The sequence below is a fragment of the Oncorhynchus gorbuscha genome, unplaced genomic scaffold (genome assembly GCF_021184085.1).
Source record: "Oncorhynchus gorbuscha isolate QuinsamMale2020 ecotype Even-year unplaced genomic scaffold, OgorEven_v1.0 Un_scaffold_480, whole genome shotgun sequence".
Taxonomy (NCBI): domain Eukaryota; kingdom Metazoa; phylum Chordata; class Actinopteri; order Salmoniformes; family Salmonidae; genus Oncorhynchus; species Oncorhynchus gorbuscha.
In genome coordinates, this window is record NW_025745312.1 from 101,749 (window position 1) to 124,394 (window position 22,646).

General features: G+C 48.9%; 1 protein-coding gene across 2 annotated transcripts in view; it reads right to left on the bottom strand.

Moving 5' to 3' along the window:
• LOC124018334 (dedicator of cytokinesis protein 1-like) overlaps positions 1–22,646 on the bottom strand; it is a 173,744-nt gene that overhangs the window by 91,556 nt on the left and 59,542 nt on the right. For both annotated transcript variants that reach the window (XM_046333608.1, XM_046333607.1), the window contains exons 10-12: positions 17,232–17,367; positions 16,157–16,229; positions 11,538–11,617 (exon numbers count right to left, since the gene is read on the bottom strand). In XM_046333608.1, coding sequence (XP_046189564.1) covers positions 11,538–11,617; positions 16,157–16,229; positions 17,232–17,367 — 289 coding nt within the window. The remainder of the gene's footprint in view (positions 1–11,537; positions 11,618–16,156; positions 16,230–17,231; positions 17,368–22,646) is intronic.

The following is a 22,646-nucleotide window of genomic DNA, read 5'->3' on the forward strand; positions in this document are numbered from 1 at the left end:
GTAGTGATGATCTACTGGGTCTGTAGTGATGATCTACTGGGTCTGTAGTGATGATCTACTGGGTCTGTAGTGATGATCTACTGGGTCTGTAGTGATGATCTACTGGGTCTGTAGTGATGATCTACTGGGTCTGTAGTGATGATCTACTGGGTCTGTAGTGATGATATACTGGGTCTGTAGTGATGATCTACTGGGTCTGTAGTGATGATATACTGGGTCTGTAGTGATGAGGGTCTGTAGTGATGATCTACTGGGTCTGTAGTGATGAGGGTCTGTAGTGATGATATACTGGGTCTGTAGTGATGATCTACTGGGTCTGTAGTGATGAGGGTCTGTAGTGATGATATACTGGGTCTGTAGTGATGATCTACTGGGTCTGTAGTGATGATCTACTGGGTCTCTAGTGATGATCTACTGGGTCTGTAGTGATGATATACTGGGTCTGTAGTGATGATCTACTGGGTCTGTAGTGATGATATACTGGGTCTGTAGTGATGATATACTGGGTCTGTAGTGATGATATACTGGGTCTGTAGTGATGATATACTGGGTCTGTAGTGCTGATATACTGGGTCTGTAGTGCTGATATACTGGGTCTGTAGTGACGATCTACTGGGTCTGTAGTGATGATCTACTGGGTCTGTAGTGATGATCTACTGGGTCTGTAGTGATGATCTACTGGGTCTGTAGTGATGATCTACTGGGTCTGTAGTGATGATCTACTGGGTCTGTAGTGATGATCTACTGGGTCTGTAGTGCTGATCTACTGGGTCTGTAGTGATGATCTACTGGGTCTGTAGTGATGATATACTGGGTCTGTAGTGATGATATACTGGGTCTGTAGTGATGATATACTGGGTCTGTAGTGATGATCTACTGGGTCTGTAGTGATGATCTACTGGGTCTGTAGTGATGATATACTGGGTCTGTAGTGATGATATACTGGGTCTGTAGTGATGATATACTGGGTCTGTAGTGCTGATATACTGGGTATGTAGTGCTGATATACTGGGTATGTAGTGATGATATACTGGGTCTGTAGTGATGATATACTGGGTCTGTAGTGATGATATACTGGGTCTGTAGTGATGATATACTGGGTCTGTAGTGCTGATATACTGGGTCTGTAGTGCTGATATACTGGGTCTGTAGTGCTGATATACTGGGTCTGTAGTGCTGATATACTGGGTCTGTAGTGATGATATACTGGGTCTGTAGTGATGATATACTGGGTCTGTAGTGATGATATACTGGGTCTGTAGTGCTGATATACTGGGTCTGTAGTGATGATATACTGGGTCTGTAGTGATGAGGGTCTGTAGTGATGAGGGTCTGTAGTGATGAGGGTCTGTAGTGATGATATACTGGGTCTGTAGTGATGATATACTGGGTCTGTAGTGATGAGGGTCTGTAGTGATGATATACTGGGTCTGTAGTGATGATATACTGGGTCTGTAGTGATGAGGGTCTGTAGTGATGATATACTGGGTCTGTAGTGATGAGGGTCTGTAGTGATGATATACTGGGTCTGTAGTGCTGATATACTGGGTCTGTAGTGATGATATACTGGGTCTGTAGTGATGATATACTGGGTCTGTAGTGATGATATATTGGGTCTGTAGTGATGATATACTGGGTCTGTAGTGATGATATATTGGGTCTGTAGTGATGATATACTGGGTCTGTAGTGATGATATACTGGGTCTGTAGTGATGAGGGTCTGTAGTGATGAGGGTCTGTAGTGATGATCTACTGGGTCTGTAGTGATGATATACTGGGTCTGTAGTGATGATATACTGGGTCTGTAGTGATGAGGGTCTGTAGTGATGATATACTGGGTCTGTAGTGATGAGGGTCTGTAGTGACGATCTACTCGGTCTGTAGTGACGATCTACTGGGTCTGTAGTGATGATATACTGGGTCTGTAGTGATGATATACTGGGTCTGTAGTGATGATCTACTGGGTCTGTAGTGATGATCTACTGGGTCTGTAGTGATGATCTACTGGGTCTGTAGTGATGATCTACTGGGTCTGTAGTGATGATCTACTGGGTCTGTAGTGATGATCTACTGGGTCTGTAGTGATGATCTACTGGGTCTGTAGTGATGATATACTGGGTCTGTAGTGATGATCTACTGGGTCTGTAGTGATGATATACTGGGTCTGTAGTGATGAGGGTCTGTAGTGATGATCTACTGGGTCTGTAGTGATGAGGGTCTGTAGTGATGATATACTGGGTCTGTAGTGATGATCTACTGGGTCTGTAGTGATGAGGGTCTGTAGTGATGATATACTGGGTCTGTAGTGATGATCTACTGGGTCTGTAGTGATGATCTACTGGGTCTCTAGTGATGATCTACTGGGTCTCTAGTGATGATCTACTGGGTCTGTAGTGATGAGGGTCTGTAGTGATGATATACTGGGTCTGTAGTGATGATCTACTGGGTCTGTAGTGATGATCTACTGGGTCTCTAGTGATGATCTACTGGGTCTCTAGTGATGATCTACTGGGTCTCTAGTGATGATCTACTGGGTCTGTAGTGACGATATACTGGGTCTGTAGTGATGATCTACTGGGTCTGTAGTGATGAGGGTCTGTAGTGATGATATACTGGGTCTGTAGTGATGATATACTGGGTCTGTAGTGATGATATACTGGGTCTGTAGTGACGATCTACTGGGTCTGTAGTGACGATCTACTGGGTCTGTAGTGATGATCTACTGGGTCTGTAGTGATGAGGGTCTGTAGTGATGATCTACTGGGTCTGTAGTGACGATATACTGGGTCTGTAGTGATGAGGGTCTGTAGTGATGATCTACTGGGTCTGTAGTGATGATCTACTGGGTCTGTAGTGACGATATACTGGGTCTGTAGTGACGATATACTGGGTCTGTAGTGACGATATACTGGGTCTGTAGTGATGATCTACTGGGTGTGTAGTGATGATCTACTGGGTCTGTAGTGATGAGGGTCTGTAGTGATGATATACTGGGTCTGTAGTGATGAGGGTCTGTAGTGATGATATACTGGGTCTGTAGTGATGATCTACTGGGTCTGTAGTGATGATATACTGGGTCTGTAGTGATGATCTACTGGGTCTGCAGTGATGAGGGTCTGTAGTGATGATATACTGGGTCTGTAGTGATGAGGGTCTGTAGTGATGATATACTGGGTCTGTAGTGATGAGGGTCTGTAGTGACGATATACTGGGTCTGTAGTGATGATCTACTGGGTCTGTAGTGATGAGGGTCTGTAGTGATGATATACTGGGTCTGTAGTGATGAGGGTCTGTAGTGATGATATACTGGGTCTGTAGTGATGAGGGTCTGTAGTGATGATATACTGGGTCTGTAGTGATGAGGGTCTGTAGTGATGATATACTGGGTCTGTAGTGATGATCTACTGGGTCTGTAGTGATGAGGGTCTGTAGTGATGATATACTGGGTCTGTAGTGATGAGGGTCTGTAGTGACGATATACTGGGTCTGTAGTGATGATATACTGGGTCTGTAGTGATGAGGGTCTGTAGTGATGAGGGTCTGTAGTGATGATATACTGGGTCTGTAGTGACGATATACTGGGTCTGTAGTGATAATATACTGGGTCTGTAGTGATGAGGGTCTGTAGTGATGATGGTCTGTAGTGATGATCTACTGGGTCTGTAGTGATGATCTACTGGGTCTGTAGTGATGATCTACTGGGTCTGTAGTGATGATCTACTGGGTCTGTAGTGATGAGGGTCTGTAGTGATGAGGGTCTGTAGTGATGAGGGTCTGTAGTGATGATATACTGGGTCTGTAGTGACGATATACTGGGTCTGTAGTGATAATATACTGGGTCTGTAGTGATGAGGGTCTGTAGTGATGATCTACTGGGTCTGTAGTGATGATCTACTGGGTCTGTAGTGATGATATACTGGGTCTGTAGTGATGAGGGTCTGTAGTGATGAGGGTCTGTAGTGACGATATACTGGGTCTCTAGTGATGATATACTGGGTCTGTAGTGACGATATACTGGGTCTGTAGTGATGATATACTGGGTCTGTAGTGATGAGGGTCTGTAGTGATGAGGGTCTGTAGTGATGATATACTGGGTCTGTAGTGATGATATACTGGGTCTGTAGTGATGATATACTGGGTCTGTAGTGATGATATACTGGGTCTGTAGTGATGATCTACTGGGTCTGTAGTGATGATCTACTGAGTCTGTAGTGATGATCTACTGGGTCTGTAGTGATGATCTACTGGGTCTGTAGTGATGATATACTGGGTCTGTAGTGATGATATACTGGGTCTGTAGTGATGATATACTGGGTCTGTAGTGATGAGGGTCTGTAGTGATGAGGGTCTGTAGTGATGAGGGTCTGTAGTGATGAGGGTCTGTAGTGATGAGGGTCTGTAGTGATGATATACTGGGTCTGTAGTGATGATCTACTGGGTCTGTAGTGATGATATACTGGGTCTGTAGTGATGATATACTGGGTCTGTAGTGATGATCTACTGGGTCTGTAGTGATGATCTACTGGGTCTGTAGTGATGATCTACTGGGTCTCTAGTGATGATCTACTGGGTCTCTAGTGATGATCTACTGGGTCTCTAGTGATGATCTACTGGGTCTGTAGTGATGATCTACTGGGTCTGTAGTGATGATCTACTGGGTCTGTAGTGATGATCTACTGGGTCTGTAGTGATGATCTACTGGGTCTGTAGTGATGATCTACTGGGTCTGTAGTGATGATCTACTGGGTCTGTAGTGATGATCTACTGGGTCTGTAGTGATGATCTACTGGGTCTGTAGTGATGATATACTGGGTCTGTAGTGATGATATACTGGGTCTGTAGTGATGATATACTGGGTCTGTAGTGATGATATACTGGGTCTGTAGTGATGATATACTGGGTCTGTAGTGATGATATACTGGGTCTGTAGTGATGATATACTGGGTCTGTAGTGATGATATACTGGGTCTGTAGTGATGATCTACTGGGTCTGTAGTGATGAGGGTCTGTAGTGATGATATACTGGGTCTGTAGTGATGATCTACTGGGTCTGTAGTGATGATATACTGGGTCTGTAGTGATGATCTACTGGGTCTGTAGTGATGATCTACTGGGTCTGTAGTGATGATCTACTGGGTCTGTAGTGATGAGGGTCTGTAGTGATGATATACTGGGTCTGTAGTGATGATATACTGGGTCTGTAGTGATGATATACTGGGTCTGTAGTGATGATATACTGGGTCTGTAGTGATGATATACTGGGTCTGTAGTGATGAGGGTCTGTAGTGATGATATACTGGGTCTGTAGTGATGATCTACTGGGTCTGTAGTGATGATATACTGGGTCTGTAGTGATGATATACTGGGTCTGTAGTGATGATCTACTGGGTCTGTAGTGATGATCTACTGGGTCTGTAGTGATGAGGGTCTGTAGTGATGATATACTGGGTCTGTAGTGATGATATACTGGGTCTGTAGTGATGATATACTGGGTCTGTAGTGATGATATACTGGGTCTGTAGTGATGAGGGTCTGTAGTGATGATATACTGGGTCTGTAGTGATGATCTACTGGGTCTGTAGTGATGATATACTGGGTCTGTAGTGATGATATACTGGGTCTGTAGTGATGATATACTGGGTCTGTAGTGATGATATACTGGGTCTGTAGTGATGATATACTGGGTCTGTAGTGATGATATACTGGGTCTGTAGTGATGATATACTGGGTCTGTAGTGATGATATACTGGGTCTGTAGTGATGATATACTGGGTCTGTAGTGATGATATACTGGGTCTGTAGTGATGAGGGTCTGTAGTGATGATATACTGGGTCTGTAGTGATGATATACTGGGTCTGTAGTGATGATATACTGGGTCTGCAGTGATGATATACTGGGTCTGTAGTGATGATATACTGGGTCTGTAGTGATGATCTACTGGGTCTGTAGTGATGATCTACTGGGTCTGTAGTGATGATCTACTGGGTCTGTAGTGATGATCTACTGGGTCTGTAGTGATGATCTACTGGGTCTGTAGTGATGATCTACTGGGTCTGCAGTGATGATATACTGGGTCTGTAGTGATGATCTACTGGGTCTGTAGTGATGATCTACTGGGTCTGTAGTGATGATATACTGGGTCTGTAGTGATGATATACTGGGTCTGTAGTGATGATATACTGGGTCTGTAGTGATGATCTACTGGGTCTGTAGTGATGATCTACTGGGTCTGTAGTGATGATCTACTGGGTCTGTAGTGATGATATACTGGGTCTGTAGTGATGATATACTGGGTCTGTAGTGATGAGGGTCTGTAGTGATGATATACTGGGTCTGTAGTGATGATCTACTGGGTCTGTAGTGATGATATACTGGGTCTGTAGTGATGATCTACTGGGTCTGTAGTGATGATCTACTGGGTCTGTAGTGATGATCTACTGGGTCTGTAGTGATGATATACTGGGTCTGTAGTGATGATATACTGGGTCTGTAGTGATGATATACTGGGTCTGTAGTGATGATATACTGGGTCTGTAGTGATGATATACTGGGTCTGTAGTGATGATATACTGGGTCTGTAGTGATGATATACTGGGTCTGCAGTGATGATATACTGGGTCTGTAGTGATGATATACTGGGTCTGTAGTGATGATATACTGGGTCTGTAGTGATGATATACTGGGTCTGTAGTGATGATATACTGGGTCTGTAGTGATGAGGGTCTGTAGTGATGATATACTGGGTCTGTAGTGATGATCTACTGGGTCTGTAGTGATGATCTACTGGGTCTGTAGTGATGATCTACTGGGTCTGTAGTGATGATCTACTGGGTCTGTAGTGATGATATACTGGGTCTGTAGTGATGATATACTGGGTCTGTAGTGATGATATACTGGGTCTGTAGTGATGATATACTGGGTCTGTAGTGATGATATACTGGGTCTGTAGTGATGATATACTGGGTCTGTAGTGATGATATACTGGGTCTGTAGTGATGATATACTGGGTCTGTAGTGATGAGGGTCTGTAGTGATGATATACTGGGTCTGTAGCTCACGGCACAAAACCTCATTACTACAGAACTGTCTTTAATGGGTTCATGTTGCATAGGCTTATGTTATTTAAAGTCAAGACTTCTGAGAGGTAGATCTGGGCTTGAATTTTGACTCAGAAAGGGAACAGCCACTCTCCTCTCCTCTCCTCTCCTCTCCTCTCCTCTCCTCTCCTCTCCTCTCCTCTCCTCTCCTCTCCTCTCCTCTCCTCTCCTCTCCTCTCCTCTCCTCTCCTCTCCTCTCCTCTCCTCTCCTCTCCTCTGACTGTTGAAAGGTCCATAATAAAGGCTGTGTATCTCCGTGGCGACACACACACACACACACACACACACACACACAACACCCACACACACACAGACACCGCTGAGTCCTCACTGTGCTCTGTGTATCTACTTGGCGACACACACACCTACCCACCCACACACACACAGACACCGCTGAGTCCTCACTGTGCTCTGTGTATCTACTTGGCGACACACACACCTACCCACCCACAGAGGATGTTCTCCTCCTCTACAAAACCCTCTTCAGGTGGTCTGGGGTCTAAAGCCATTCAACATGACAACACCACAGAGGCTGTCCTCCTCCCTCTACAAAACCCTCTTCAGGTGGTCTGGGGTCTAAAGCCATTCAACATGACAACAGAGGCTGTTCTCCTCCCTCTACAAAACCCTCATCAGGTGGTCTGGGGTCTACTAAAGCATGACATGTCAATCCAACAGTTGTTACTAACACATCTACAGTATTGGAAAATGGCCCGTCGTCCTTTAGTCAGGCCCCAGGCCCGTCGTCCTTTAGTCAGACCCCAGGCCCGTCGTCCTTTAGTCAGACCCCAGGCCCGTCGTCCTTTAGTGAGGCCCCAGGCCCGTCGTCCTTTAGTGAGACCCCAGGCCCGTCGTCCTTTAGTGAGACCCCAGGCCCGTCGTCATTTAGTGAGGCCCCAGGCCCGTCGTCCTTTAGTGAGGCCCCAGGCCCGTCGTCCTTTAGTCAGGCCCCAGGCCCGTCGTCCTTTAGGTCAGACCCGTCGTCCTTTAGGTCAGGCCCGTCGTCCTTTAGTCCGGCCCCAGGCCCGTCGTCCTTTAGTCCGGCCCGTCGTCCTTTAGTCCGGCCCCAGGCCCGTCGTCCTTTAGTCCGGCCCCAGGCCCGTCGTCCTTTAGTCCGGCCCCAGGCCCGTCGTCCTTTAGTCCGGCCCCAGGCCCGTCGTCCTTTAGTCCGGCCCCAGGCCCGTCGTCCTTTAGTCCGGCCCCAGGCCCGTCGTCCTTAGTCCGGCCCCAGGCCCGTCGTCCTTTAGTCCGGCCCCAGGCCCGTCGTCCTTTAGTCCGGCCCCAGGCCCGTCGTCCTTAGTCCGGCCCCAGGCCCGTCGTCCCTTAGTCCGGCCCCAGGCCCGTCGTCCTTTAGTCCGGCCCCAGGCCCGTCGTCCTTTAGTCCGGCCCCAGGCCCGTCGTCCTTTAGTCCGGCCCCAGGCCCGTCGTCCTTTAGTCCGGCCCCAGGCCCGTCGTCCTTTAGTCCGGCCCCAGGCCCGTCGTCCTTTAGTCCGGCCCCAGGCCCGTCGTCCTTTAGTCCGGCCCCAGGCCCGTCGTCCTTTAGTCAGGCCCCAGGCCCGTCGTCCTTTAGTCAGGCCCCAGGCCCGTCGTCCTTTAGTCAGGCCCCAGGCCCGTCGTCCTTTAGTCAGGCCCCAGGCCCGTCGTCCTTTAGTCAGGCCCCAGGCCCGTCGTCCTTTAGTCAGGCCCCAGGCCCGTCGTCCTTAGTCCGGCCCCAGGCCCGTCGTCCTTTAGTCAGGCCCCAGGCCCGTCGCCCTTAGTCAGGCCCCAGGCCCGTCGTCCTTTAGTCAGGCCCCAGGCCCGTCGTCCTTTAGTCAGGCCCCAGGCCCGTCGTCCTTTAGTCAGGCCCCAGGCCCGTCGTCCCTTAGTCAGGCCCCAGGCCCGTCGTCCTTTAGTCAGGCCCCAGGCCCGTCGTCCTTTAGTCAGGCCCCAGGCCCGTCGTCCTTTAGTCAGGCCCCAGGCCCACCGTCCTTTAGTCAGGCCCCAGGCCCGTCGTCCTTTAGTCAGGCCCCAGGCCCGTCGTCCTTTAGTCAGGCCCCAGGCCCGTCGTCCTTTAGTCAGACCCCAGGCCCGTCGTCCTTTAGTCAGACCCCAGGCCCGTTATGTCAGACCCCAGGCCCGTTATGTCAGACCCCAGGCCTGTCATCCTTTAGTTAGACCCCAGGCCAGTCATCCTTTAGTCAGACCCCAGGCCCGTCATCCTTTAGTCAGGCCCCAGGCCCGTCGTCCTTTAGTCAGGCCCCAGGCCCTTTGTCAGACCCCAGGCCCGTCATCCTTTAGTCAGACCCGTCGTCCTTTAGTCAGACCCCAGGCCCGTCGTCCTATAGTCAGACCCCAGGCCCGTCGTCCTTTAGTCAGACCCCAGGCCCGTCGTCCTTTAGTCAGACCCCAGGCCCGTCGTCCTTTAGTCAGACCCCAGGCCCGTCGTCCTTTAGTCAGACCCCAGGCCCGTCGTCCTTTAGTCAGACCCCAGGCCCGTCGTCCTGTAGTAATGCGTGTCGTCAGACCCCAGGCCCGTCGTCCTTTAGTCAGACCCCAGGCCTGTCATCCTTTAGTCAGACCCCAGGCCCGTCATCCTTTAGTCAGACCCCAGGCCCGTCATCCTTTAGTCAGGCCCCAGGCCCGTCGTCCTTTAGTCAGGCCCCAGGCCCGTCGTCCTTTAGTCAGGCCCCAGGCCTGTCGTCCTTTAGTCAGGCCCCAGGCCCGTCGTCCTTTAGGTCAGACCCGTCGTCCTTTAGGTCAGACCCCAGGCCCGTCGTCCTTTAGTCCGGCCCCAGGCCCGCCGTCCTTTAGTCAGGCCCCAGGCCCGTCGTCCTTTAGTCAGGCCCCAGGCCCGTCGTCCTTTAGTCAGGCCCCAGGCCCGTCGTCCGTTATGTCAGGCCCCAGGCCCGTTATGTCAGACCCCAGGCCCGTTATGTCAGACCCCAGGCCCGTTATGTCAGACCCCAGGCCTGTCATCCTTTAGTCAGGCCCCAGGCCCGTCGTCCTTTAGTCAGACCCCAGGCCCGTCGTCCTTTAGTCAGACCCCAGGCCCGTCATCCTTTAGTCAGACCCCAGGCCCGTCATCCTTTAGTCAGACCCCAGGCCCGTCATCCTTTAGTCAGACCCCAGGCCAGTTTTCCTTTAGTCAGACCCCAGGCCCGTCGTCCTTTAGTCAGGCCCCAGGCCCGTCGTCCTTTAGTCAGACCCCAGGCCCGTTATGTCAGACCCCAGGCCCGTTATGTCAGACCCCAGGCCTGTCATCCTTTAGTTAGACCCCAGGCCAGTCATCCTTTAGTCAGACCCCAGGCCAGTCATCCTTTAGTCAGACCCCAGGCCAGTCATCCTTTAGTCAGGCCCCAGGCCCGTTGTCAGACCCCAGGCCCGTCATCCTTTAGTCAGACCCGTCGTCCTTTAGTCAGACCCCAGGCCCGTCGTCCTTTAGTCAGACCCCAGGCCCGTCGTCCTTTAGTCAGACCCCAGGCCCGTCGTCCTTTAGTCAGGCCCCAGGCCCGTCGTCCTTTAGTCAGGCCCCAGGCCCGTCGTCCTTTAGTCAGGCCCCAGGCCCGTCATCCTTTAGTCAGGCCCCAGGCCCGTCATCCTTTAGTCAGGCCCCAGGCCCGTCATCCTTTAGTCAGGCCCCAGGCCCGTCATCCTTTAGTCAGGCCCCAGGCCCGTCATCCTTTAGTCAGGCCCCAGGCCCGTCATCCTGTAGTCAGACCCCAGGCCCGTCGTCAGACCCCAGGCCCGTCATCCTTTAGTCAGACCCCAGGCCAGTTTTCCTTTAGTCAGACCCCAGGCCTGTCATATCATTCCTCCCTGCACAGTAACTTTAAAATGTTCTTTGTGATGGACCAAATACCTCAGTCATACTATATTCTATATCATACTGTATCCTCTATCGTACTGTATTCTGTATCATACTGTATTCTGTATCATACTGTATTCTGTATCATACTGTATTCTGTATCATACTGTATTCTGTACCATACTGTATTCTGTACCATACTGTATTCTGTACCATACTGTATTCTATACCGTACTGTATGCTATATCATACTGTATGCTATATCATACTGTATTCTATATCATACTGTATTCTATATCATACTGTATTCTATATCATACTGTATTCTGTACCATACTGTATTCTGTATCATACTGTATTCTATATCATACTGTATTCTATATCATACAGTAACGTCACCCAACAGAACCTCCCTGCCCTCTCACAGTACCACTCCAAGCATCTCACCCCCCACCTCCCTGCCCTCTCACAGTACCACTCCAAGCATCTCACCCCCCACCTCCCTGCCCTCTCACAGTACCACCCCAAGCATCTCACCCCCCACCTCCCTGCCCTCTCACAGTACCACTCCAAGCATCTCACCACCCACCTCCCTGCCCTCTCACAGTACCACTCCAAACATCTCACCCCCCACCTCCCTGTACATTAACTTTACCTTGTCCCTTGTGGTTGACCTCCTTGGCAGCGATGACCTTGTTGATGACGGTCTGGAGAAAGTCGCTCTCCCCCGCCACCCTGGTTGAAAAACGGGAGATGTTCAGTTGCCTGTGGCGAAGCACGGCATCATCCAACGCTAGCCTGTAGTAGGCACATGACAGGAACAACACCAGAGAGAGGGGAGAGGAGAGGAGGGCAGAGGAGAGAGCAGAGGAAAGAGGAGAGGAGAGGGAGAGAGGAGAGGAGGGCAGAGAGAGAGAGCAGAGGGAGAGCAGAGAGAGAGCAGAGTAGAGGAGAGAGAGAGCAGAGTAGAGGACAGAGGAGAGGAGAGGAGGGCAGAAAGAGAGAGAGAGCAGAGAGAGAGCAGAGAGAGAGGAGAGGAGAGGAGAGAGGAGGGCAGAGAGAGAAGAGAGGAGGAGAGAGAAAGAGAGAGAGAGCAGAGTAGAGTAGAGCAGAGAGGAGAGGAGGGTAGAGAGAGTGAGAAGAGAAGAGGAGAGAGAAAGCAGAGGAGGAGGAGAGGGCAGAGGAGAGGGCAGAGGAGAGGAGAGGAGATGGCAGAGGACAGGAGAGAGGATAGGGCAGAGAGAGAAGGAGAAGAGGGCAGAGAGACCAGAGGAGAGCAGAGGAGAGAGGAGGGCAGAGAGAGGGAGCAAAGAGAGGGAGCAGAGGAGGGCAGAGAGAGGGAGCAGAGAGAGGGAGCAGAGGAGGGCAGAGAGAGGGAGCAAAGAGAGGGAGCAGAGGAGGGCAGAGAGAGGGAGCAGAGAGAGAGCAGAGGAGAGGAGAGGGCAGAGAGAGAGAGGAGAGCAGAGGAGAGAGGAGGGCAGAGGAGAGAGGAGCAGAGAGAGAGCAGAGCAGAGAGAGGGAGCAGAGGAGGGCAGAGAGAGGGAGCAGAGGAGGGCAGAGAGAGGGAGCAGAGGAGAGCAGAGGAGAGGGCAGAGAGAGAGAGGAGAGCAGAGGAGAGGAGAAGAGAGAGCAGAGGAGGGCAGAGAGAAATGCCTGAAGGATGCATAACATTTAAAGGAATACGTATAGTATGTTTAAGGGTAGAAATGAAATAAATCAGAGCTTGATTGAATTAAAAAGCAGCAATAACATTGAAGCATGACTAACATCTCTCCATTTCCTCTTCCTGTAGACTTTAAATCAACTAAAATATCAATAAATTAGGTTAGAAAAGGCCATTGTAACCCTGCTCGAAGTCTTTTAGGAAAAGATGTTGCCCCTGGCAACATGACATTATATCTCAACCTTTGTTTTAACAATGTGAGGGCCATTTCTGTCTCCAAAACGAAGCTGTTTGCCAGATATCTCTAACCAATGATATAGTTACATCAAACAGTCCTTTATTAGGAACGGTAGCTTCCTGTTTGGATTGCCTTAGAACAGGGTCCTAGCTAAGAACTAAAGCTGCTATTCAGGAAACTACCAGAATTCATCACTACGACAGTGTGTGTGTGTGTGTGTGTGTGTGTGTGTGTGTGTGTGTGTGTGTGTGTGTGTGTGTGTGTGTGTGTGTGTGTGTGTGTGTGTGTGTGTGTGTGTGTGTGTGTGTGTGTGTGTGTGTGTGTGTGTGTGTGTGTGTGTGTGTGTGTGATGTAGAGGAGGAGAGAGTCTAATCCATGATGTATGTTCCTAAATAGAGCTGTTAACTGAGGAGATCTGCCTACCGTGCCAACTAAACTAAACTGATTGGTAGCTACGACGGAGTTCCAAATGACACTCTATTCCTTACATCCTTCACCACGTGCACTATATAGGGAATAGGGTGCCATAGTAGTGCACTATATAGGGAATAGGGTGCCATTTGGGACTCAGACCCTCCACTATTCCACCGTGACTAAATTATGGCGATCTCATTAACTGCCTGTGTTCCTGAGAGGATTCCATAATTGGAAATGCTTTAGCACGAGGCCCAAAACCTTATGCAACTGTGAAGAGAGACACACAAAAAGGTAGAGACACACACAAAAAGGTAGAGACACACACAAAAGGTAGAGACACACAAAAAGGTAGAGACACACACAAAAGGTAGAGACACACACAAAAGGTAGAGACACACAAAAAGGTAGAGACACACACAAAAAGGTAGAGACACACACATACATTGTAATATTGTTGTATGGTTGGTATTATACATTTTGTATTGTAGATATGTAGTGGTGTAATAATGTTATTTGATGTGCCTAGACCCAAGGAAGAGTAGCTGCTGCCTTGGCAGGAACTAATGGGGATCCATAATAAACCCCAGGAAGAGTAGCTGCTGCCTTGGCAGGAAATAATGGGGATCCATAATAAACCCCAGGAAGAGTAGCTGCTGCCTTGGCAGGAACTAATGGGGATCCATAATAAACCCCAGGAAGAGTAGCTGCTGCCTTGACAGGAACTAATGGGGATCCATAATAAACCCCAGGAAGAGTAGCTGCTGCCTTGGCAGGAACTAATGGGGATCCATAATAAACCCCAGGAAGAGTTGCTGCTGCCTTGGCAGGATCTAATGGGGATCCATAATAAACCCCAGGAAGAGTAGCTGCTGCCTTGGCAGGATCTAATGGGGATCCATAATAAACCCCAGGAAGAGTAGCTGCTGCCTTGGCAGGAACTAATGGGGATCCACAATAAATACAACTAGGGAATAGGATGCCGTGTCAGATGCAGGCCCCGTCTACTCCACACACTGCTTCCACCATAGAGGTCCATTATGTTCTGGTCCATAGATGTCCCACCATAGAGGTCCATTATGTTCTCGTCCATAGAGGTCCAGTATGTTCTGGTCCATAGAGGTCCATTATGTTCAGGTCCATAGACCTCCAGTATGTTCTGGTCCATAGAGGTCCATTATGTTCTGGTCCATAGAGCTCCATTATGTTCAGGTCCACAGGTCCATAGAGGTCCAGTATGTTCTGGTCCATAGAGGTCCATTATGTTCAGGTCCATAGACCTCCAGTATGTTCTGGTCCATAGAGGTCCATTATGTTCTGGTCCATAGAGCTCCATTATGTTCAGGTCCACAGGTCCATAGAGGTCCAGTATGTTCTGGTCCATAGAGGTCCATTATGTTCAGGTCCATAGACCTCCAGTATGTTCTGGTCCATAGAGGTCCATTATGTTCTGGTCCATAGAGGTCCATTATGTTCAGGTCCACAGGTCCATAGAGGTCCAGTATGTTCTGGTCCATAGAGGTCCAGTATGTTCTGGTCCATAGACCTCCAGTATGTTCTGGTCCATAGAGGTCCATTATGTTCTGGTCCATAGAGCTCCATTATGTTCAGGTCCACAGGTCCATAGAGGTCCAGTATGTTCTGGTCCATAGAGGTCCATTATGTTCAGGTCCATAGACCTCCAGTATGTTCTGGTCCATAGAGGTCCATTATGTTCTGGTCCATAGAGGTCCATTATGTTCAGGTCCACAGGTCCATAGAGGTCCAGTATGTTCTGGTCCATAGAGGTCCATTATGTTCAGGTCCATAGAGGTCCATTATGTTCAGGTCCATAGAGGTCCAGTATGTTCTGGTCCATAGAGGTCCATTATGTTCAGGTCCACAGGTCCATAGAGGTCCAGTATGTTCTGGTCCATAGAGGTCCATTATGTTCAGGTCCATAGAGGTCCAGTATGTTCAGGTCCATAGAGGTCCAGTATGTTCTGGTCCATAGAGGTCCATTATGTTCAGGTCCACAGGTCCATAGAGGTCCATTATGTTCAGGTCCATAGAGGTCCAGTATGTTCAGGTCCATAGAGGTCCAGTATGTTCTGGTCCATAGAGGTCCATTATGTTCAGGTCCACAGGTCCATAGAGGTCCATTATGTTCAGGTCCATAGAGGTCCAGTATGTTCAGGTCCATAGAGGTCCAGTATGTTCTGGTCCATAGAGGTCCATTATGTTCAGGTCCACAGGTCCATAGAGGTCCATTATGTTCAGGTCCATAGAGGTCCAGTATGTTCAGGTCCATAGAGGTCAGTATGTTCTGGTCCATAGAGGTCCATTATGTTCAGGTCCACAGGTCCATAGAGGTCCAGTATGTTCTGGTCCATAGAGGTCCATTATGTTCAGGTCCATAGAGGTCCAGTATGTTCAGGTCCATAGAGGTCCAGTATGTTCTGGTCCATAGAGGTCCAGTATGTTCTGGTCCATAGAGGTCCAGTATGTTCTGGTCCATAGAGGTCCATTATGTTCAGGTCCACAGGTCCATAGAGGTCCAGTATGTTCTGGTCCATAGAGGTCCATTATGTTCAGGTCCACAGGTCCATAGAGGTCCAGTATGTTCTGGTCCATAGAGGTCCATTATGTTCATATTTCATCGTCACAGGTTTTATGACATAGTGCTCTGTGTTATGGTGATGTAATGGATGGGAGAGAGTGTGTGTGTTCATATTTCATCGTCACGGGTTTTATGACATAGTGCTCTGTGTTATGGTGATGTAATGGATGGGAGTGAGTGTGTGTGTTCATATTTCATACTCACAGGTTTTATGACATAGTGATCTGTGTTATGGTGATGTAATGGATGGGAGAGAGTGTGTGTGTTCATATTTCATACTCACAGGTTTTATGACATAGTGATCTGTGTTATGGTGATGTAATGGATGGGAGAGTGTGTGTGTTCATATTTCATACTCACGGCTGGAAGGGGATGAAATGCTGCTTGTCCTCATCATCCATCTTGCCTGTTATGATGTCAGTCACATCCATTACTGTTAAGAGACGGGACATATAGTATAGAAGGTCAATGCTATAGCAGTCTGTTACTGATAGAGACATATAGTATAGAAGGTCAATGCTATAGCAGTCTGTTACTGATAGAGACATATAGTATAGCAGTCTGTTACTGATAGAGACGGGACATATAGTATAGAAGGTCAATGCTATAGCAGTCTGTTACTGATAGAGACATATAGTATAGAAGGTCAATGCTATAGCAGTCTGTTACTGATAGAGACAGAGAGGAATGTTGGTACCCAGGCTAGTTCCAGTAGTCTCTGTTACTGATAGAGACAGAGGGGAATGTTAGCACAAACAGACCGGTACTCAGGCTAGTTCCAGTAGTCTCTGTTACTGATAGAGACAGAGGGGAATGTTAGCACAAACAGACCGGTACCCAGGCTAGTTCCAGTAGTCTCTGTTACTGATAGAGACAGAGAGGAATGTTGGTACCCAGGCTAGTTCCAGTAGTCTCTGTTACTGATAGAGACAGAGGGGAATGTTAGCCAAAACAGACCGGTACCCAGGCTAGTTCCAGTAGTCTCTGTTACTGATAGAGAGAGAGGAATGTTGGTACCCAGGCTAGTTCCAGTAGTCTCTGTTACTGATAGAGACAGAGAGGAATGTTAACACAAACAGACCAGTACCCAGGCTAGTTCCAGTAGTCTCTGTTACTGATAGAGACAGAGAGGAATGTTGGTACCTAGGCTAGTTCCAGTAGTCTCTGTTACTGATAGAGACAGAGAGGAATGTTGGTACCTAGGCTAGTTCCAGTAGTCTCTGTTACTGATAGAGACAGAGGGGAATGTTAGCACAAACAGACCGGTACCCAGGCTAGTTCCAGTAGTCTCTGTTACTGATAGAGACAGAGAGGAATGTTAGCACAAACAGATAGGTACCCAGGCTAGTTCCAGTAGTCTCTGTTACTGATAGACAGAGAGGAATGTTAGCACAAACAGACCGGTACCCAGGCTAGTTCCAGTAGTCTCTGTTACCTGCCACTCCAAAGGGTCTCCTCAGCCCAGAGGTCAGCTTCTTGGTGTTGTTGTCACGTAGCTCCATCCGTCCGACTCTAACGATCTGGCACACAAAGCTGATCTTCTCTCTCTTTAAATCCTCACTGCCAAGGTCCTGGGGGGGGAGAACGACGACAACCAATAGACTCAGTGGTGGTAACTTCAGTTACAGATCAGGAGACAAATCATTTATACTGATCAAATAATAGAAACGCAACATTACAACCATTGTGTGATGATGATGCTGTTTACATCATTACTAACCATTGTGTGATGATGATGCTGTTTACATCATTACTAACCATTGTGTGATGATGATGCTGTTTACATCATTACAACCATTGTGTGACGATGCTGTTTACATCATTACTAACCATTGTGTGATGATGATGCTGTTTAAATCATTACTAACCATTGTGTGATGATGATGCTGTTTAAATCATTACTAACCATTGTGTGATGATGATGCTGTTTACATCATTACTAACCATTGTGTGATGATGATGCTGTTTACATCATTACTAACCATTGTGTGATGATGATGCTGTTTACATCATTACTAACCATTGTGTGATGATGATGCTGTTTACATCATTACAACCATTGTGTGATGATGCTGTTTACATCATTACTAACCATTGTGATGATGATGCTGTTTACATCATTACAACCATTGTGTGACGATGCTGTTTACATCATTACTAACCATTGTGTGATGATGCTGTTTACATCATTACTAACCATTGTGATGATGATGCTGTTTACATCATTACAACCATTGTGTGACGATGCTGTTTACATCATTACTAACCATTGTGTGATGATGCTGTTTACATCATTACTAACCATTGTGTGATGATGATGCTGTTTACATCATTACTAACCATTGTGTGATGATGATGCTGTTTACATCATTACTAACCATTGTGTGATGATGATGCTGTTTACATCATTACTAACCATTGTGTGATGATGATGCTGTTTACATCATTACAACCATTGTGTGATGATGCTGTTTACATCATTACTAACCATTGTGATGATGATGCTGTTTACATCATTACAACCATTGTGTGACGATGCTGTTTACATCATTACTAACCATTGTGTGATGATGCTGTTTACATCATTACTAACCATTGTGATGATGATGCTGTTTACATCATTACAACCATTGTGTGACGATGCTGTTTACATCATTACTAACCATTGTGTGATGATGATGCTGTTTAAATCATTACTAACCATTGTGTGATGATGATGCTGTTTACATCATTACTAACCATTGTGTGATGATGATGCTGTTTACATCATTACTAACCATTGTGTGATGATGATGCTGTTTAAATCATTACTAACCATTGTGTGATGATGATGCTGTTTACATCATTACTAACCATTGTGTGATGATGCTGTTTACATCATTACTAACCATTGTGTGATGATGATGCTGTTTACATCATTACAACCATTGTGTGATGATGCTGTTTACATCATTACTAACCATTGTGATGATGATGCTGTTTACATCATTACAACCATTGTGTGACGATGCTGTTTACATCATTACTAACCATTGTGTGATGATGCTGTTTACATCATTACTAACCATTGTGTGATGATGCTGTTTACATCATTACTAACCATTGTGTGATGATGATGCTGTTTACATCATTACTAACCATTGTGTGATGATGATGCTGTTTACATCATTACAACCATTGTGTGACGATGCTGTTTACATCATTACTAACCATTGTGTGATGATGCTGTTTACAACAGTGTGTTGATGTGCCACACCTGTCAGATGGTTTAACTGGTCAAAAGAGAAGTCGCTCACTAACATGTAAACAGGGTTTTTGTGCGTACGGAGCATTTCTGGGATATTTTATTTCAGCGCATGAAACATGGGACCAACACTTTATATTGTTGTTCATTGTAGATAGAAGTGTGGGGGGTGGCACATTTTAATTGTTGCTCTGGTACTACACACCTGGATGAAAGCTAGATGAAAGAGATGAGTTGAACGGGATGTGTCGGGAAACAACAAACAAACCCCCATTTAGGTCCCCAGGACTAGGATGAGGAAACACTGAGAAAGAGCTATTACATATTACCACAGAGCTGCAGTATGACCACGGAGCTGTAGTGTGACCACGGAGCTACAGTGTGACCACGGAGCTACAGTGTGACCACGGAGCTACAGTGTGACCACGGAGCTACAGTGTGACCACGGAGCTACAGTGTGACCACGGAGCTGCAGTGTGACCACGGAACTACGCTACAGTATGACCACGGAGCTACGCTGCAGTATGACCACGGAGCTACGCTGCAGTATGACCACAGAGCTACAGTATGACCACGGAGCTGCAGTATGACCACGGAGCTACAGTATGACCACGGAGCTACAGTGTGACCACGGAGCTGCAGTGTGACCACGGAGCTACAGTGTGACCACGGAGCTACAGTATGACCACGGAGCTGCAGTATGACCACGGAGCTTCAGTGTGACCACGGAGCTGCAGTGTGACCACGGAGCTACGCTGCAGTGTGACCACGGAGCTACGCTGCAGTATGACCACAGAGCTACGCTGCAGTATGACCACAGAGCTACGCTGCAGTATGACCACAGAGCTACGCTGCAGTATGACCACAGAGCTACGCTGCAGTATGACCACAGAGCTACGCTGCAGTATGACCACAGAGCTACGCTGCAGTATGACCACAGAGCTACGCTGCAGTGTGACCACAGAGCTACGCTGCAGTGTGACCACGGAGCTACAGTATGACCACAGAGCTACGCTGCAGTATGACCACAGAGCTACGCTGCAGTATGACCACAGAGCTACGCTGCAGTATGACCACAGAGCTACGCTGCAGTATGACCACGGAGCTACGCTACAGTATGACCACGGAACTACGCTACAGTATGACCACGGAGCTGCAGTCTGACCACGGAGCTGCAGTATGACCACGGAGCTGCAGTATGAGCACGGAGCGACGCTGCAGTATGAGCACGGAGCTACGCTGCAGTATGACCACGGAGCTACAATGTTACAACGGAGCGACACTGCAGTATGACCACGGAGCTACAGTGTTACCACGGAGCAACGCTGCAGTATGACCACGGAACTACGCCGCAGTATGACCACGGAGCTACAGTGTTACCACGGAGCGACGCTGCAGTATGACTACGGAGCGACGCTGCAGTATGACCACGGAGCGACGCTGCAGTATGACCACGGAGCGACGCTGCAGTATGACCACGGAGCGACGCTGCAGTATGACCACGGAGCGACGCTGCAGTATGACCACGGAGCGACGCTGCAGTATGACCACGGGGCTACGCTGCAGTATGACCACGGGGCTACGCTGCAGTATGACCACGGGGCTACGCTGCAGTATGACCACGGGGCTACGCTGCAGTATGACCACGGGGCGACGCTGCAGTATGACCACGGAGCGACGCTGCAGTATGACCACGGAGCGACGCTGCAGTATGACCACGGAGCGACGCTGCAGTATGACCACGGAGCGACGCTGCAGTATGACCACGGAGCGACGCTGCAGTATGACCACGGAGCGACTCTGCAGTATGACCACGGGGCTACGCTGCAGTATGACCACGGAGCTGCAGAATGACCACGGAGCTGCAGAATGACCACGAAGCGACGCTGCAGTATGACCACGGAGCGACGCTGCAGTATGACCACGGAGCGACGCTGCAGTATGACCACGGAGCGACGCTGCAGTATGACCACGGAGCGACGCTGCAGTATGACCACGGAGCGACGCTGCAGTATGACCACGGAGCGACGCTGCAGTATGACTACGGAGCGACGCTGCAGTATGACCACGGAGCGACGCTGCAGTATGACCACGGAGCTACAGTGTTACCACGGAGCTACAGTGTTACCACGGAGCTACGCTGCATTATGACCACGGAGCGACACTGCAGTATGACCACGGAGCTACAGTGTTACCACGGAGCAACGCTGCAGTATGACCACGGAACTACGCCGCAGTATGACCACGGAGCTACAGTGTTACCACGGAGCAACGCTGCAGTATGACTACGGAGCGATGCTGCAGTATGACCACGGAGCGACGCTGCAGTATGACCACGGAGCGACGCTGCAGTATGACCACGGAGCGACGCTGCAGTATGACCACGGAGCGACGCTGCAGTATGACCACGGGGCTACGCTGCAGTATGACCACGGGGCTACGCTGCAGTATGACCACGGGGCGACGCTGCAGTATGACCACGGAGCGACGCTGCAGTATGACCACGGAGCGACGCTGCAGTATGACCACGGAGCGACGCTGCAGTATGACCACGGAGCGACGCTGCAGTATGACCACGGAGCGACGCTGCAGTATGACCACGGAGCGACGCTGCAGTATGACCACGGAGCGACGCTGCAGTATGACCACGGAGCGACGCTGCAGTATGACCACGGAGCGACTCTGCAGTATGACCACGGGGCTACGCTGCAGTATGACCACGGAGCTGCAGAATGACCACGGAGCTGCAGAATGACCACGAAGCGACGCTGCAGTATGACCACGGAGCGACGCTGCAGTATGACCACGGAGCGACGCTGCAGTATGACCACGGAGCGACGCTGCAGTATGACCACGGAGGCGACGCTGCAGTATGACCACGGAGCGACGCTGCAGTATGACCACGGAGCGACGCTGCAGTATGACCACGGAGCGACGCTGCAGTATGACCACGGAGCGACGCTGCAGTATGACCACGGAGCTACGCTGCAGTATGACCACGGAGCTACAGTGTTACCACGGAGCTACAGTGTTACCACGGAGCTACAGTGTTACCACGGAGCTACAGTGTTACCACGGAGCTACGCTGCAGTATGACCACGGAGCGACGCTGCAGTATGACCACGGAGCTACGCCTTGGTAACAGAACTGCCAAACACAGTGAATGAGTCAGTATTACCTTGGTACCAGGCTGATCTGTTTATTAGACTGCAGCAGTAACACCACCAGGCTGATCTGTTTATTAGACTGCAGCAGTAACACCACCAGGCTGATCTGTTTATTAGACTGCAGCAGTAACACCACCAGGCTGATCTGTTTATTAGACTGCAGCAGTAACACCACCAGGCTGATCTGTTTATTAGACTGCAGCAGTAACACCACCACCACCAGGCTGATCTGTTTATTAGACTGCAGCAGTAACACCACCACCACCAGGCTGATCTGTTTATTAGACTGCAGCAGTAACACCACCAGGCTGATCTGTTTATTAGACTGCAGCAGTAACACCACCAGGCTGATCTGTTTATTAGACTGCAGCAGTAACACCACCAGGCTGATCTGTTTATTAGACTGCAACAGTAACACCACCAGGCTGATCTGTTTATT